The following is a 12330-nucleotide window of genomic DNA, read 5'->3' on the forward strand; positions in this document are numbered from 1 at the left end:
ACTGCTTTTTGGTTGATGTCTCAGCCACACAGCGTAAAATGGAACCCCACCCCCAAACCGACTCTTGTCAGCCTCTGAATCTGACGATAAGTACTATCATATGTCATGTCATTGCAGTAATTACATTTGTGAGAAGAGCTGAGGGGACACCGTTCCGGACCACACACTGCGTGCGAACATCCATGCTTTCTTACTGTATGTAAATTTGTTAACTAGTGTTCGTTTACAGCTAAGAGACGACCAAAACAAATGCAGATAAGAACAATTAAGGTCATTAGAATGAGCGGTGGGCTCAGGAGGTGGCTTAACACGATACTCACAGACACGCCGGGCTCGCCCTTCCTGCCGGGGAGCACCTCGCCCCCCCCCAGCACGTACCCCGGCTCCCCCTGAAACGCAAGGGCAGGTAAGTGCCGCACACACACACACACACACACACACACATGTAGGGTATACCTATCCTCATGGGGCCCGCTCATTCACTTCTATGGGAAAAATGCTAACGCTAACTATGACAACCTTAACCCCCACCCTACCCTAACCATAACCATAAGTAACCAAGCAAAATACAAGAGTTTTTGCATTTTTAGTTTTTTTCATAGCAGTCACTGATTTTTATAAAATAGAGTTTTCCCTTATGGGGACCAGGAAACCGGTCCCCATAAGGGAAAAAAAGGATATTTATCACATTATGGGGACATTGTGTCCTCATAAGGATAGGTATACTGTACCCACTCGCACACACACACATACACGTACATCTGCACCAATTTGTCAATCTGTGCTCCTCAGCCAGAGGTGGAAAGTTCAGGTTAAGAAAGTACAAATATAGACCAAAATTTTGTTCCAACCAACCAGTTCAGTACTCTGTGACTGTGACTCTTTATGCTCAATTGCTTAGTTGAAACAAAATCATGGTCTGGATTTGCAGTTCCTGGACCTGAACTTTCCACACTCGTTCCTGACCCTGCCTCCCCCAGCCCAGAACTTTAGATAAACATGGTGAAAAGGGACCGTGATTTCTCACTGGCTCCGGTCCATCTAACACTCACCCTCTCGCCCCGCTGGCCTTTCGCTCCCGATGCTCCAGGCGCGCCCTGCCCAGCCATGTGACACAGCATCAGCTCTCCAGCATCACGGCACTTACAAGTGAGCACTATGCAGCATGATCCCACCCCCCCCCACTTTTAACACTTACCGCGTCCCCAGGAACACCAGGGGGGCCCTGAAAACGGACATGTAACCGGTGTGGTTTTTACTGATTGGCTTTTCAGTTATTCTCAGATATCTTTTTATTTTCGCACCACATTATCATTATTATTATTAGTATTATTATATAAAGCAGAAGCTGTTACATGAAATTTCATGAACATGCAATATAACTTCCTGCGAGCTTCTGGACACCCTTCTCTCCATCATACTCGAGGTCCCGCTGCCCTCATTACTTGCCCCAGTTAATTACCCTTTGTCCCGCTGAACCAGGAGGCCCAGTTCTTCCTGGTCGCCCTGGCAACCCTGGGACACCATCTGTTCCGGGGAGTCCCTGTGCAGAGAAACAGACACGGCCTGCAGAGCTTGGCTGGATTCCTGGGGTACCACTTGGGGTGGGAATGGGCGGGGCAGCACAGAGACATTGAGCGAAACATTGGGGCAGAACAGTCATGCCCGTCCACCAATAACAAAGCTGCACTCAGCTGATCAGCGGACCAATCAGCAAAGTGCTCTGTAAGCCAAAAAGAGTTTATCTTGTCCATTGATGAGTCAAATACAAAGAAAATTAAATAAACTACAAACACTGAATTCTTTGATAAACGATCTAAGAAACTGTCAGGTGGTAAATGCTTCTAGAAGCCAGCTCAGAAAGTGCTAAATCGTTAAAGGCTTTAATAAACAATCCTATGAAGATGAGAGGGTTTCTGTGATTGGGCCACACCATCATGGCAGTCTATCTAAGATGCACATATAGCAATTACAGACTGCTTGTGCCACGCTGACCTCGTCAAAACATCATCATTTTCCAAAGAGCCCTGAAAGGCACCAGAAATCACTGCAATGTAAGAACAAGCAGGTATGGACCAGCACTGAGCCCTGGGCCCAGTGGACCTGCAGAAGCCGGCAATGGGCTCACCCTCTCTCCCTTCTCGCCTTTGGTATTGACGCCATAGGGATTGTACTCTGTAGCCAGCTGCTGTGGTCTCTGCAACAAAGAGCCAGCAGGTCACTGCAGAGATTCCGTACAGACAAATGCACAACATTCAGCACCCATTACGTGGTTATACATACCAGGCCGCCGAAAGAGAAAGCTTCACCCTGAGGACAAGAAGGTGAGAATCAGAAGGAGCTGCGACTCTGTAATGCACGGATAATCTAAACGGCAATCCTCACCTTTTCACCCTTCTGACCCTGAGAAAAGAAGGACGAAAACTTTCAGTACTGTGTAAGAAATGTCTTTAAAGTAGTGCACAAAATAAAGGTGTAAGGTGGCAGTTTGAGAACGTGAATCCGCGCTGCTCATTTGTGCTTTCATAAAAGACAGAAGATGACAGGGATGGTGAGGGAAGAAACACACCTTCATGCACTGGGTAGGGCAGGGACCCTGGGGCTTGGCAGGGGATTCTGGGTAATCGGTGGGTGTGTCCAGCTGTGTGGACTGAGAGAGGATTAGTGAAAGTCAGCAGCCATTCCTGGCTATGCAGACAGAGGTCGCTCATCTCTTGGGTATCTCAGTCTATCAAGACGAATTACAGCATTCTCTGTAAGAACTCATCCTCTTGCACCCGTGAGACATTTGATCCTGCCCCACTCTCGACCACACCCCGATCATGACCCAAACCACTCCTGACTCCATCCTGCTCTTGACCCCACCCACTCTTGACTCCATCTTGCTCTTGACCCCATCCTGCTCTTGACCCCACCCACTCTTGACCCTGTCTTGCTCTTGACCCTGGCCCACTTTCGAGCCTGGGGCCTACCTCATCCTGCAGTTTGTACTCCAGCTGCAGTGCCCGGCTGCAAAGGCTGCTGATAAACTCCCTTTCCATGGAGGCAATGTCGTCAAAGGATTCAGCATAGAAGAGGTTCTTGTAGGTAGTGGGCAGGGCGATCTTCATCAGCTCCTCCATGTCTGCTCCGGCCACACCTAAGGCCAAGACACTGACTCCTGGGAGATGATGGAGGCTGCATCAGATGGTGTGAAGGACCACGCAGAGCATTCTGGGGAACATTAACGGCTCACAGATAAGGGACACTGACCGAGGGCACGGGCCACCCGTGAGGGCAGCTCCACATTGTCCTGGGCTCTCCCATCCGTGATCAGCACTAGCACATGAGCCACATCCTGCCTCATGCCCAGCGACTCCTGGAACAACTCCTTCAGCACGTAGCTGATGCCCCGCCCTGCAGGTGGTGCCAGAGAGGGACTGACTTCGGCCATCTGTGTAAGAAACTGTGATTTTCTGATTGCAGCTGTAAGAACGTGCGTACCTGTTTTGGTGTTGCCTCCCCCGTAGCGCACCCCCCTCAGAGCTCTCAGGATGGAACTGCGGTCCCTGAAGTCATTCAAGTGGAACTCGATTCGGGGCTCGTCACTGTAATGGACCACGGCCACCTGTAGAGGAAGCAGAGTCAGTCAGAAGCTCAGGACAAGCCCCTCTGTTATGGTTGAAAATTATGCACATAAATTAAAGTGGAAAACCCGCAACCTGTAAAGAAGGACGATTTAGTGGACTGCAATGGCTAATTTAATGACAGGAAGCCTCACGAGACAACCTTGAAGCTGAAGCCTCTTAATATCTGTGAGGCTACGCATGTGTGGGGACATTTCAGTGTGCCTGGTACCAGGTTTGACTGGTAAGCAGCAGGCCAGAAGGAAGATTCCAGAAAGGGAGGGAACAGGAGGGAAGCAGTAATGGATGTGATGAATTCAATGCCTGAGATTAATCGGCTGAGGAACTCGCCTGCGTTCCCAGGGGACCAATGACAGGGAAGTACGTCACCACACGGAACAGGAAGTCCTTCAGCTTGGCAAAGTTGTCGGACCCAATACTCGAGGACTCATCCACCAGGAAAACGAGGTCTGCTTTGACCTGACCACAGACTGACAAACACAGGCGTTTGCTGTATTTCATGAGCCTCACAGTCTTTATAAGGACTAAAGCCAGATGTCTGCCTCGCTGAGAGTGGTGCATGCTGGGACATACTGGGGCCAGACGGCATGGCTGTCGTTGTGGTCGTCCTCCCAGCTGGGGAAGTGTCACTGTTAGTAAGCACTGCCACCTCTTTGGCCGTGACCAGGTCGGGTTTCCTTGATGCCCTTTGGGTGTCTGAGCCATGGGTTGATTTGGCGTCAGGAACAAGTTTTTTAGTGACAGGCTGTGAGGTCGTGACAATCTCTGGGGCAGCAGTGGCACGTGCAATGTGGACTGGCCTTGCAGGCGGGTCCACCGTCACTGTACAATGAGAACATGCTTTAAAGATACCGTACTATCACCATTTATCTCTAATGCCAACCACTTTTACAGAATAAGGGGAAAATGTCCCCCCCCCCCACACACAATGGTATGTCTTACATATCCTCTGACGCAGTGAGGTCACGGGCCCTTCCACTCCTCCATAGAGGGGTCGGATTGCGAATATGTAGGTCCTGCCATGTTGAAGGCTGCTGATTTTATATGAAGTAACGGATGGCCCAAGATTCTCACTGGTGGCGTTCAGCTCTGTGAACACAAAGCAAGGATTTAACTGTTTGCTTGTGTTCTTTCTGTGTTTACGTTCAAATATCCAGACAAAGGCATAAAGTCGTAAAAAAACAGATACGGCGAGGAGAATATCCCAAGGTAGCAGGCAAGCTCCAGCAGAAAGAGAGGAGACTGTGTGATGAGTTTGTATAAGATGAGTAATCTGAAGAACTAATGCTATCCGGCAAATTTCCTAAAAATATAGGATACGGTTGTGTGTGTGCATGTGTCTGTGTGTATTTGAGGACTTTCACACACAGACAATACATACAGTACACATGTTTGCATTCATATCTTTGTGGGGACCGTCCATTCATTTCTATGGGAAATACCATAATTCCAACAATAACAACCCTAACCTCTACCCAGCCCTAACCATAAGTAGCCATACAAAATACAAGACTGGCATTTTTAGCTTTTTGACTGTAGTCACATATTTTTAGAAAAATCTTTGTGGAAGCTGGACCATTCAGGAAAGTGCCTACAGTTGATTTAAACAAAATAATAGATGAACGACATTCTTAATGCTCGCGATTAGTGGTGCAAAGTTTGTACGGAATATAAGCACATGCAGCACTCTGGGATCAACTGGCCACATTCACCAACCATTCTTAAGAAATTTCTTCTTAAAACCTTCGTACTCGGTTTCACGAAGACTCTGAAATTCAGCCTCACAGACAGACACACATACACACACACACACAATGCACAGCCTGTTCCTCCGTATAATCTCTGCCTGCTGAGCCTATTGTTATTGTTACGATGTTATTAGCATTTCCTGTGGTTGAATTTGCCTTAATTTATGTTTGTTAATATTTTGTCATTTTGTGAAAACGTTATTTATTATTGTTTTAGTTAAAGAATTTGCATTGCTCTTTAGTTTTTGTCTATTTGACTACATTCATGCTCTGAAACAATAAATCAAAAGTTACTCAATAAGTTACTCAATACTTGAGTAGTTTTTTCACGAAGTACTTTCTTACTCTTACTCAAGTAATTATTTGGATGAGTACTTTTACTTGAGTCATATTATTCTAAAGTAACTATACTCTTACTTGAGTACAATTTTTGGCTACTCTACCCACCTCTGCACACGCACACCCAAACACGCATACTGTAAGTAGGGTATACCTGTCCTTATGGGGCCCGCTCATTCACTTCTATTGGAAAAATGCTAACGCTAACTGTGACAACCTTAACCCCCACCCTGCCCTAACCATAACCATAAGTAACCAAGCAAAATACAAGAGTTTTTGCATTTTTAGTTTTTCCATAGCAGTCACTGATTTTTATAAAATAGTTTTCCCTTATGGGGACCAGGAAACCGGTCCCCAAAGGAGAAAAAACTGATATTTATCATGTTATGGGGACACTGTGTCCCCATAAGGATAGGTATACCCACTCGCACACACAGACACACAGACACACACACAACTTCCCACATCCTGGCCTGGTCTCCTCTAAGACATGCTGAGGCTTCCCCTCACACTGGCCAGACAAACTGCCCTCCCTGCAGAATCAGACCCTGCCAGGAGACCTACGGCTTCAACACAAACACGGCTGTTATTTCCACTACAGAGGGATGAACCATTAAACGGGAACAGAGAAAGAAAGGAGGATCAAGCCCAACTCTGACACGTCTGTGGTCGTTAAGGAAAAAGACAAGCTTCTAAAGATAGCTGCATCCCCGCATTCCTCAAAGGACGGCATCATTAAATTACCACATCCCCAGTCTAGCTGACGACATGTGCAAATTCACCCCGCTGAAAAGACAGCCAGCTTCAGAACCACAGAGGATAACAAATGATATGCCAAGCCCTAGTGCCTCAGTCTGTATAATCAGTCTTGTAATAACATCCGATCTTGAATTTCCCTCTGCTTTTTTGCAGTGTATTTGACTACAGTAGTAAATAATTACTTGGGGCAGTCTTGCATGTTTGAGCATAATTGAGTGCTGCTGCTTGTAACTGGGTGTCATTCTCAGCGAAGTGCTGGCATATCACACACCTGACATGAGTCTCCAGGACAGCAGGTACCCAGAAGCCCCGGCGATTCTGCTCCAGTTCAGCAGGATGCTGCTGTCGGGGGCCTCCACCAGCTGGAATTCCATCACCTTGGGGAGATCCACTGAGGCACAGACAGGGTACGCTCGCTAGGGAATCAGGCCGCTACTTTTGACCTTTCATTAACTGTCTGTTCCTTTGATGCATCAGCATCGGTATAAGTGGCCATTAGTGGTAACTGCAGTCATCAGCATGCCGTGCCTATGTCATGTAACAGACCTGACTTTCACATGATATTCTAGAGGGGAGGAACCTGGATTTAGGAAACCACCAGCTCTGGGCCTTGTCATGGTAGGTGGGTTAGAAACAAATTCAAAGGAACACAGACCAGCTGATCTAGATCTATATATGAGGCATCCAGATGCAGCTGTTACCCGCCCACTGTCAGTTCAATCCCATCATGCATCTGGGGTGAAACAGGTGAGTACATGTTCAACAGCCAGGTGTGTCAAGGTGACAGGTGGACTCACAGGTGCGAGCTGTGAGCAGGATGGGGCTGCCCTCTTTAGTACCAGCCACAACTGACACCTGGATCTTGTAGGCAGAACCTGCCTGCAGGCCAGTAATGGTGAAAGAGGAGCTGGTAGGGGGAACTAGTTGGGTCTTCTGAACGCCACCTGGAGGAGGGAGTATTAATAATCAAGCACAATACGTTGGAAGCAGGTACGAGGCATGAAGAGTAGGTGAAGAGCACAGTACAAAGGGGAGGGTTACAGAAGGTGAACTGTTATGGAGAGACTGGAGCAGATAACACAGACAGGGAAGTTGTAGTAAATGACAGGAAGGTGGCACCCACCGAGGAAGGGGATCCAGGAGATCTTGTAGCCTGTAACAGTTGGGGCCTTTTTCCAAGCAAGCCCAAAGGAATTGACACCCACATCTATCACCTTCACCTCCTTCACCATCTGGATTGGTTCCTCATCTGTGAGAGAAGCTAACACAACACAGCAGTTTACCAGGCAGAACAAGGCACCAGGGTATCATGGAAAAGGACAACAGGAAGTCTCAGAAGAGGACACCAGGAAGCCCCTGGAGAGGGAATGAGGAAACCCCTGGAGAGAGCACCAGGAAGCCCCCAGAGAGGGCATCAGGAAGCCCACTGAGAGGACACTTGAACGCCTTGCAAGAAGATGACAAGAAGCCTTGGAAAAGGATGTCAGAATATCTTGGAAGCGGACCCCAGGAAGCCCCAGGAGAGCACATCAGGAAGTCTTGGAAGCGGACACCAGGAAGTCCCTGGAGAGAGCATCAGGAAGTCTTGAAAGCGGACACCAGGAAGCCCCTGGAGAGAGCATCAGGAAGTCTTGGAAGCGGACACCAGAATGCCCCTGGAGAGCGCATCAGGAAGTCTTGGAAGCGGACACCAGGAAGCCCCTGGAGAGAGCATCAGGAAGTCTTGGAAGCGGACACCAGGACATCACAGAACTTAATACATGACAGACTGACTGTTGAAGAACACCGCAACTGAGCTCCCACTATACACGAGGCATAGCTGGCCCTTGCGATTGTCTTGGGATGGATCTGTATGCTCCATGCTCCTGCCGGGATGAATCCATCAGAGCACACCTCCCCCGGCAGAGGCGGAGCAACAAAATGCGCTGTTATTGAGCTGATGGGCAGCCCCCGAGGTTGGAAACCGAGGCGGAGTGGCGGCGTTAAGGACAGGCGGGTTAATCACAGCCACTGCCAGTCACACGTCCAGATGAGCCTTCTCCAGGGTGACAGTCTGTTCTCACTGGCCAGTCCTGCTTTGCTTGAAACTGTGCTGCCCTTTCAAGCAATACAAGCAGTGGGAGGAAAATGGATTTGAACGCACTGCGTAAAGACAGGCAGTGGGTGGGAAACAGGCCCGGACTCACTGTGAAAAGACAGTCAGGAAACAGACCTAAATATATTCTGTAAAGATGGGCAGCAGGCTGGAAATGGACCTGAACATACTGTGTAAAGACGGACAGCAGGCAGGAAACGGACCTGAACACACTGTGTAAAGACGGACAGCAGGTGGGAAATGGACCTGAACACACTGTGTAAAGACAGACAGCAGGCAGGAAACGGACCTGAACATACTGTGTAAAGACGGACAGCAGGTGGGAAATGGACCTGAACATACTGTGTAAAGATGGACAGCAGGTGGGAAATGGACCTGAACACACTGTGTAAAGACGGACAGCAGGCAGGAAACGGACCTGAACATACTGTGTAAAGATGGACAGCAGGCGGGAAATGGACCTGAACACACTGTAAAGACGGACAGCAGGCAGGAAACGGACCTGAACACACTGTGTAAAGAAGGACAGCAGGCGGGAAACAGACCTGAACATACTGTGTAAAGATGGACAGCAGGTGGGAAATGGACCTGAACACACTGTGTAAAGATGGACAGCAGGCAGGAAACGGACCTGAACACACTGTGTAAAGACGGACAGCAGGTGGGAAATGGACCTGAACACACTGTGTAAAGAAGGACAGCAGGTGGGAAACGGACCTGAACACACTGTGTAAAGATGGACAGCAGGTGGGAAATGGACCTGAACATACTGTGTAAAGATGGACAGCAGGTGGGAAATGGACCTGAACACACTGTGTAAAGACGGACAGCAGGTGGGAAATGGACCTGAACATACTGTGTAAAGACAGGCAGCAGACGGGCTGTACAGACACTGCAGAACCGAGAGACGTCTAAACAGAAGCATGATGAAGGTGAGCACAAGGCAGGCCTGGCCGTTATCTAACCTGTACGCTGAGACAGTGACATCTCTGGCCCCTCCGTGTTGCCGTACATCGCACGGATACTGACAGTGTATGGTGTTGCTGGGTCCAGCGCATCAATGAGGTAGAACAGGATGCTGTAGTCCAGATACCGGTTCTGCGTCTCGATCGCGCCACCTGTAACGAAGCATCATAGAACAGGGAGGTGACTATTTCACAATGGTGTTTTGCTGTTATGCAATAAACCTAAAATTACTAAGATATATTAGCCTCTCACCATCACACCACAATACAGGCGAGTATATACAGGTGAGTCAGTATAGGTGAGTCTGTGCGGGTGAGTCACAGCACAGTACAGGTACATTTACCTTTCCCGGAGCTCCAGGTGAGTTTGTACTCCGTAGCTCCTACGATGGGACTCCACTCCACACTCATGGAGCTGCTGGTGTAGGTTGTTATCCTGAAGTTGGAGACGTAGCCAAGAGGAGCTGGGAGACAGACAGACACATGCAGACAGACACACACCCACCACATGCACAGTAACACAGATGTAAACAGACACACACACACACAGACACAGCATAGGTGTTAACTGGGCTCAGCCCGAATGATGCTCAAATCCTAGTAACAAACTTTGGTGTGGCTGCTGATTACTGAATGGAATGAGACAGTGACGAGGTCCATTTCTCTATATCCCCCCCCCCCCCCAAAATAAGCTTCATTCAAGGGCCTTTGGGGACTCATGATGCCCCATTGGGGGGTAAATGGGGTAAGTTTTGATTTATATGTACATTTGTCACTCAGAGACCTGTGACCACTAAGGGGCGCTATGCGGGGCTGAAGGATGGCACTCACAGGTACGGAAGGTGGCTGTGATCCCAGGGCCCAGTACCGACCCAAACAGTACGTAGAGAGACAGCACATATTCTGTGTCATGGACCAGGTTCTTCAGTGTCTGCGTGGTGGTGCTGCCGTTCAGAGCCAGCTGCCTGGGTCGGTCCCGACCCAGGAACTCTGTCGGGAACACGATGAGAGCTAGGTGTGAGAACTGAAACACGATCGCAGTCGGTTCCTGAGAGAGGCTCCACGGGCATTTTCAAAACGCCAGGCTCATGTCAGCTACAGGCAATTAAAGACAGTGTTAACGACTGTGTAAGGCGTGTGCAACCATTAACGAGTCGTTTTTAGACAATCCCCCAAGCACACGCCTGAGTTTCGATTCATGGAAGCACAAAGGGGAAAAATGGCAGACAATCCAAGAAGGCTGGACATCTGGTGAAGGACACGCAGATGTAGGAAGCAAGGAGGACACACTGGGGGCTGCTCCTGTTCCTCATCTGCTCACTGCAGACTTTTCAGCGCCCAGATTAAAAACAGAGCATTTCCTGTGACTTCATCAGCCATAACGGCCCTCCCATGTCCCAAACAACAACAAGAGCTTCCACTGAACCTCACACTGTGAATTACACAGTGACCGTGCACCTCAGATGGCCGTGCCTCACACGGTCACTGCGACCGTGACCCCACCTCAGCCAGGAGACGGAGTCAGGCAGGGCGAGCACAGGTGTCAGAGATGCCATGAAGCATGGCTGCAACGTCACCTGATGTGGGTCCCCAAGCCAGGCGGTATCCAGTAGCACCGGGTACAGAGTTCCAGGAGATTATGGCACTGTTGGTGGTGACACCAGATGCCTTCAGAGTCTGGACTGCACTGCTCTCCACTGCAAGAGAAAAAGAGCATGTTATTGCACTGTATGGGAACAGTCAGGAAGAGAGACAGTGCTAGGCTGCCTGTTCTACTGCAGTGACCGCACAGCACCAGCGGCAGCGTAGAGAGCAGTGACCGCCATTGTTATCCAGTGACCGGCCGCAAGTTCAGCAGGATGAAAACCCGTGCAGGCGTGCCCACGCTCACTGACGTGTCTTGGCTGTGGCGGCAGTGACGGGGCCTTCCACGTCCACGAAGATGGGGTTGATGGTCACAGTGTACTCTGTCCCGGGGTGAAGGCCCTGTATCATGTAGAAGGTGTAGGTCTCCCCGAGGTTCACATTCTCAACATGGCCGTCTGTTTCAAAAGAATTATGTACATTTTTCCATTATTCTGGAATATTCTTTCTGTTCACGCATTTATGTGGCATCGCACTGCCTGCATGCGATGATCGGTACCTGAGGAAGACCAGGTCAGTCTGTATCCCGTTGCCCCTCTCACCGTCGCCCACCTGGCCTGGACGGTGTCTGTGGTGGCATTCTGTACCAAGAGCTGCTTAACGGGCACCAGTTTCACTGTGATAAACATTTTTTTAAAATCTAAGTAAGGGGACAGCAAATCTAATGAGCAGTTTCCCAACAGCAGCATGGACTGTGGACCGGAATTACGCATGTCACATAGTTATGGACAGCCGCAGTTTAGAGTGACACCGGCAGACTCACCCGGCAGAACTTAAAGCCCGCGAATGACTAGTGAAGGAGAAGTGACATCACACTGTAGTGCTACACTGCCACCTTGTGGCAGAACAAGCTAAAAGCTCCGAATGAGGCGGGTGTAACACTAGACCTCCTGTCATATTCGTACTGTCCCATTCTGCATTATTCTCTCCCATAATGCAGAGAATCTTACGTGTCCTTCCCATCGCGGATGCCGTCTTGCTGAGGCTCTGGGGGTACACGGCGTATATGCTGATGGTGTACGCCTCGTCCTCTTCCAGGCCCTCAATCACATGTGACGAGGCGTCTCCATCCAGCGGCCGCTCATACGTCAGGCCGGGACGACTCGCTACGGGTTTCGGAACAGAGAACCGGGATTCACATGGCTGTGGTTTCG

At 49.4% G+C, this 12330-nt stretch overlaps 2 protein-coding genes across 5 annotated transcripts in view; both read right to left on the minus strand.

The window, feature by feature from the left end:
- col7a1l (collagen type VII alpha 1-like) overlaps positions 1-12330 on the minus strand; it is a 62307-nt gene that overhangs the window by 37140 nt on the left and 12837 nt on the right. For all 4 annotated transcript variants that reach the window (XM_049019169.1, XM_049019186.1, XM_049019179.1 and 1 more), the window contains exons 10-33: positions 12127-12282; positions 11676-11792; positions 11428-11574; positions 11110-11229; positions 10364-10522; positions 9877-9996; positions 9533-9685; positions 7596-7733; positions 7270-7416; positions 6744-6863; positions 4569-4715; positions 4200-4448; positions 3957-4096; positions 3484-3607; positions 3253-3396; positions 2973-3160; positions 2570-2650; positions 2386-2403; positions 2284-2310; positions 2129-2197; positions 1463-1543; positions 1199-1225; positions 1053-1097; positions 321-389 (exon numbers count right to left, since the gene is read on the minus strand). In XM_049019169.1, the coding sequence (XP_048875126.1) occupies positions 321-389; positions 1053-1097; positions 1199-1225; positions 1463-1543; positions 2129-2197; positions 2284-2310; positions 2386-2403; positions 2570-2650; positions 2973-3160; positions 3253-3396; positions 3484-3607; positions 3957-4096; positions 4200-4448; positions 4569-4715; positions 6744-6863; positions 7270-7416; positions 7596-7733; positions 9533-9685; positions 9877-9996; positions 10364-10522; positions 11110-11229; positions 11428-11574; positions 11676-11792; positions 12127-12282 (2786 nt within the window). The remainder of the gene's footprint in view (positions 1-320; positions 390-1052; positions 1098-1198; positions 1226-1462; positions 1544-2128; positions 2198-2283; positions 2311-2385; positions 2404-2569; positions 2651-2972; positions 3161-3252; positions 3397-3483; positions 3608-3956; positions 4097-4199; positions 4449-4568; positions 4716-6743; positions 6864-7269; positions 7417-7595; positions 7734-9532; positions 9686-9876; positions 9997-10363; positions 10523-11109; positions 11230-11427; positions 11575-11675; positions 11793-12126; positions 12283-12330) is intronic.
- On the minus strand, positions 7716-9421 carry LOC125745958 (uncharacterized). The gene is made up of 2 exons (XM_049019314.1): positions 9199-9421; positions 7716-9155 (listed from the first exon to the last, which is right to left on the minus strand). Exons 1-2 carry the CDS (start codon positions 9419-9421, stop codon positions 8470-8472), a joined length of 909 nt encoding a protein of 302 aa, XP_048875271.1. The 3' UTR covers positions 7716-8469.

Source organism: Brienomyrus brachyistius, chromosome 1 (assembly GCF_023856365.1).
Source record: "Brienomyrus brachyistius isolate T26 chromosome 1, BBRACH_0.4, whole genome shotgun sequence".
Lineage (NCBI taxonomy): Eukaryota > Metazoa > Chordata > Actinopteri > Osteoglossiformes > Mormyridae > Brienomyrus > Brienomyrus brachyistius.

Bases quoted from the DNA above. Each gene is read 5' to 3' on its own strand.
- LOC125745958 (XM_049019314.1), bottom strand. From the start codon at position 9,421: ATGTTCAGGTCCATTTCCCACCTGCTGTCCGTCTTTACACAGTGTGTT. The intron at 9,156-9,198 runs GTCCGTTTCCTG...CAGTGTGTTCAG, and splicing joins TCTTTACACAGTGTGTTCAG to GTCCATTTCCCACCTGCTGT.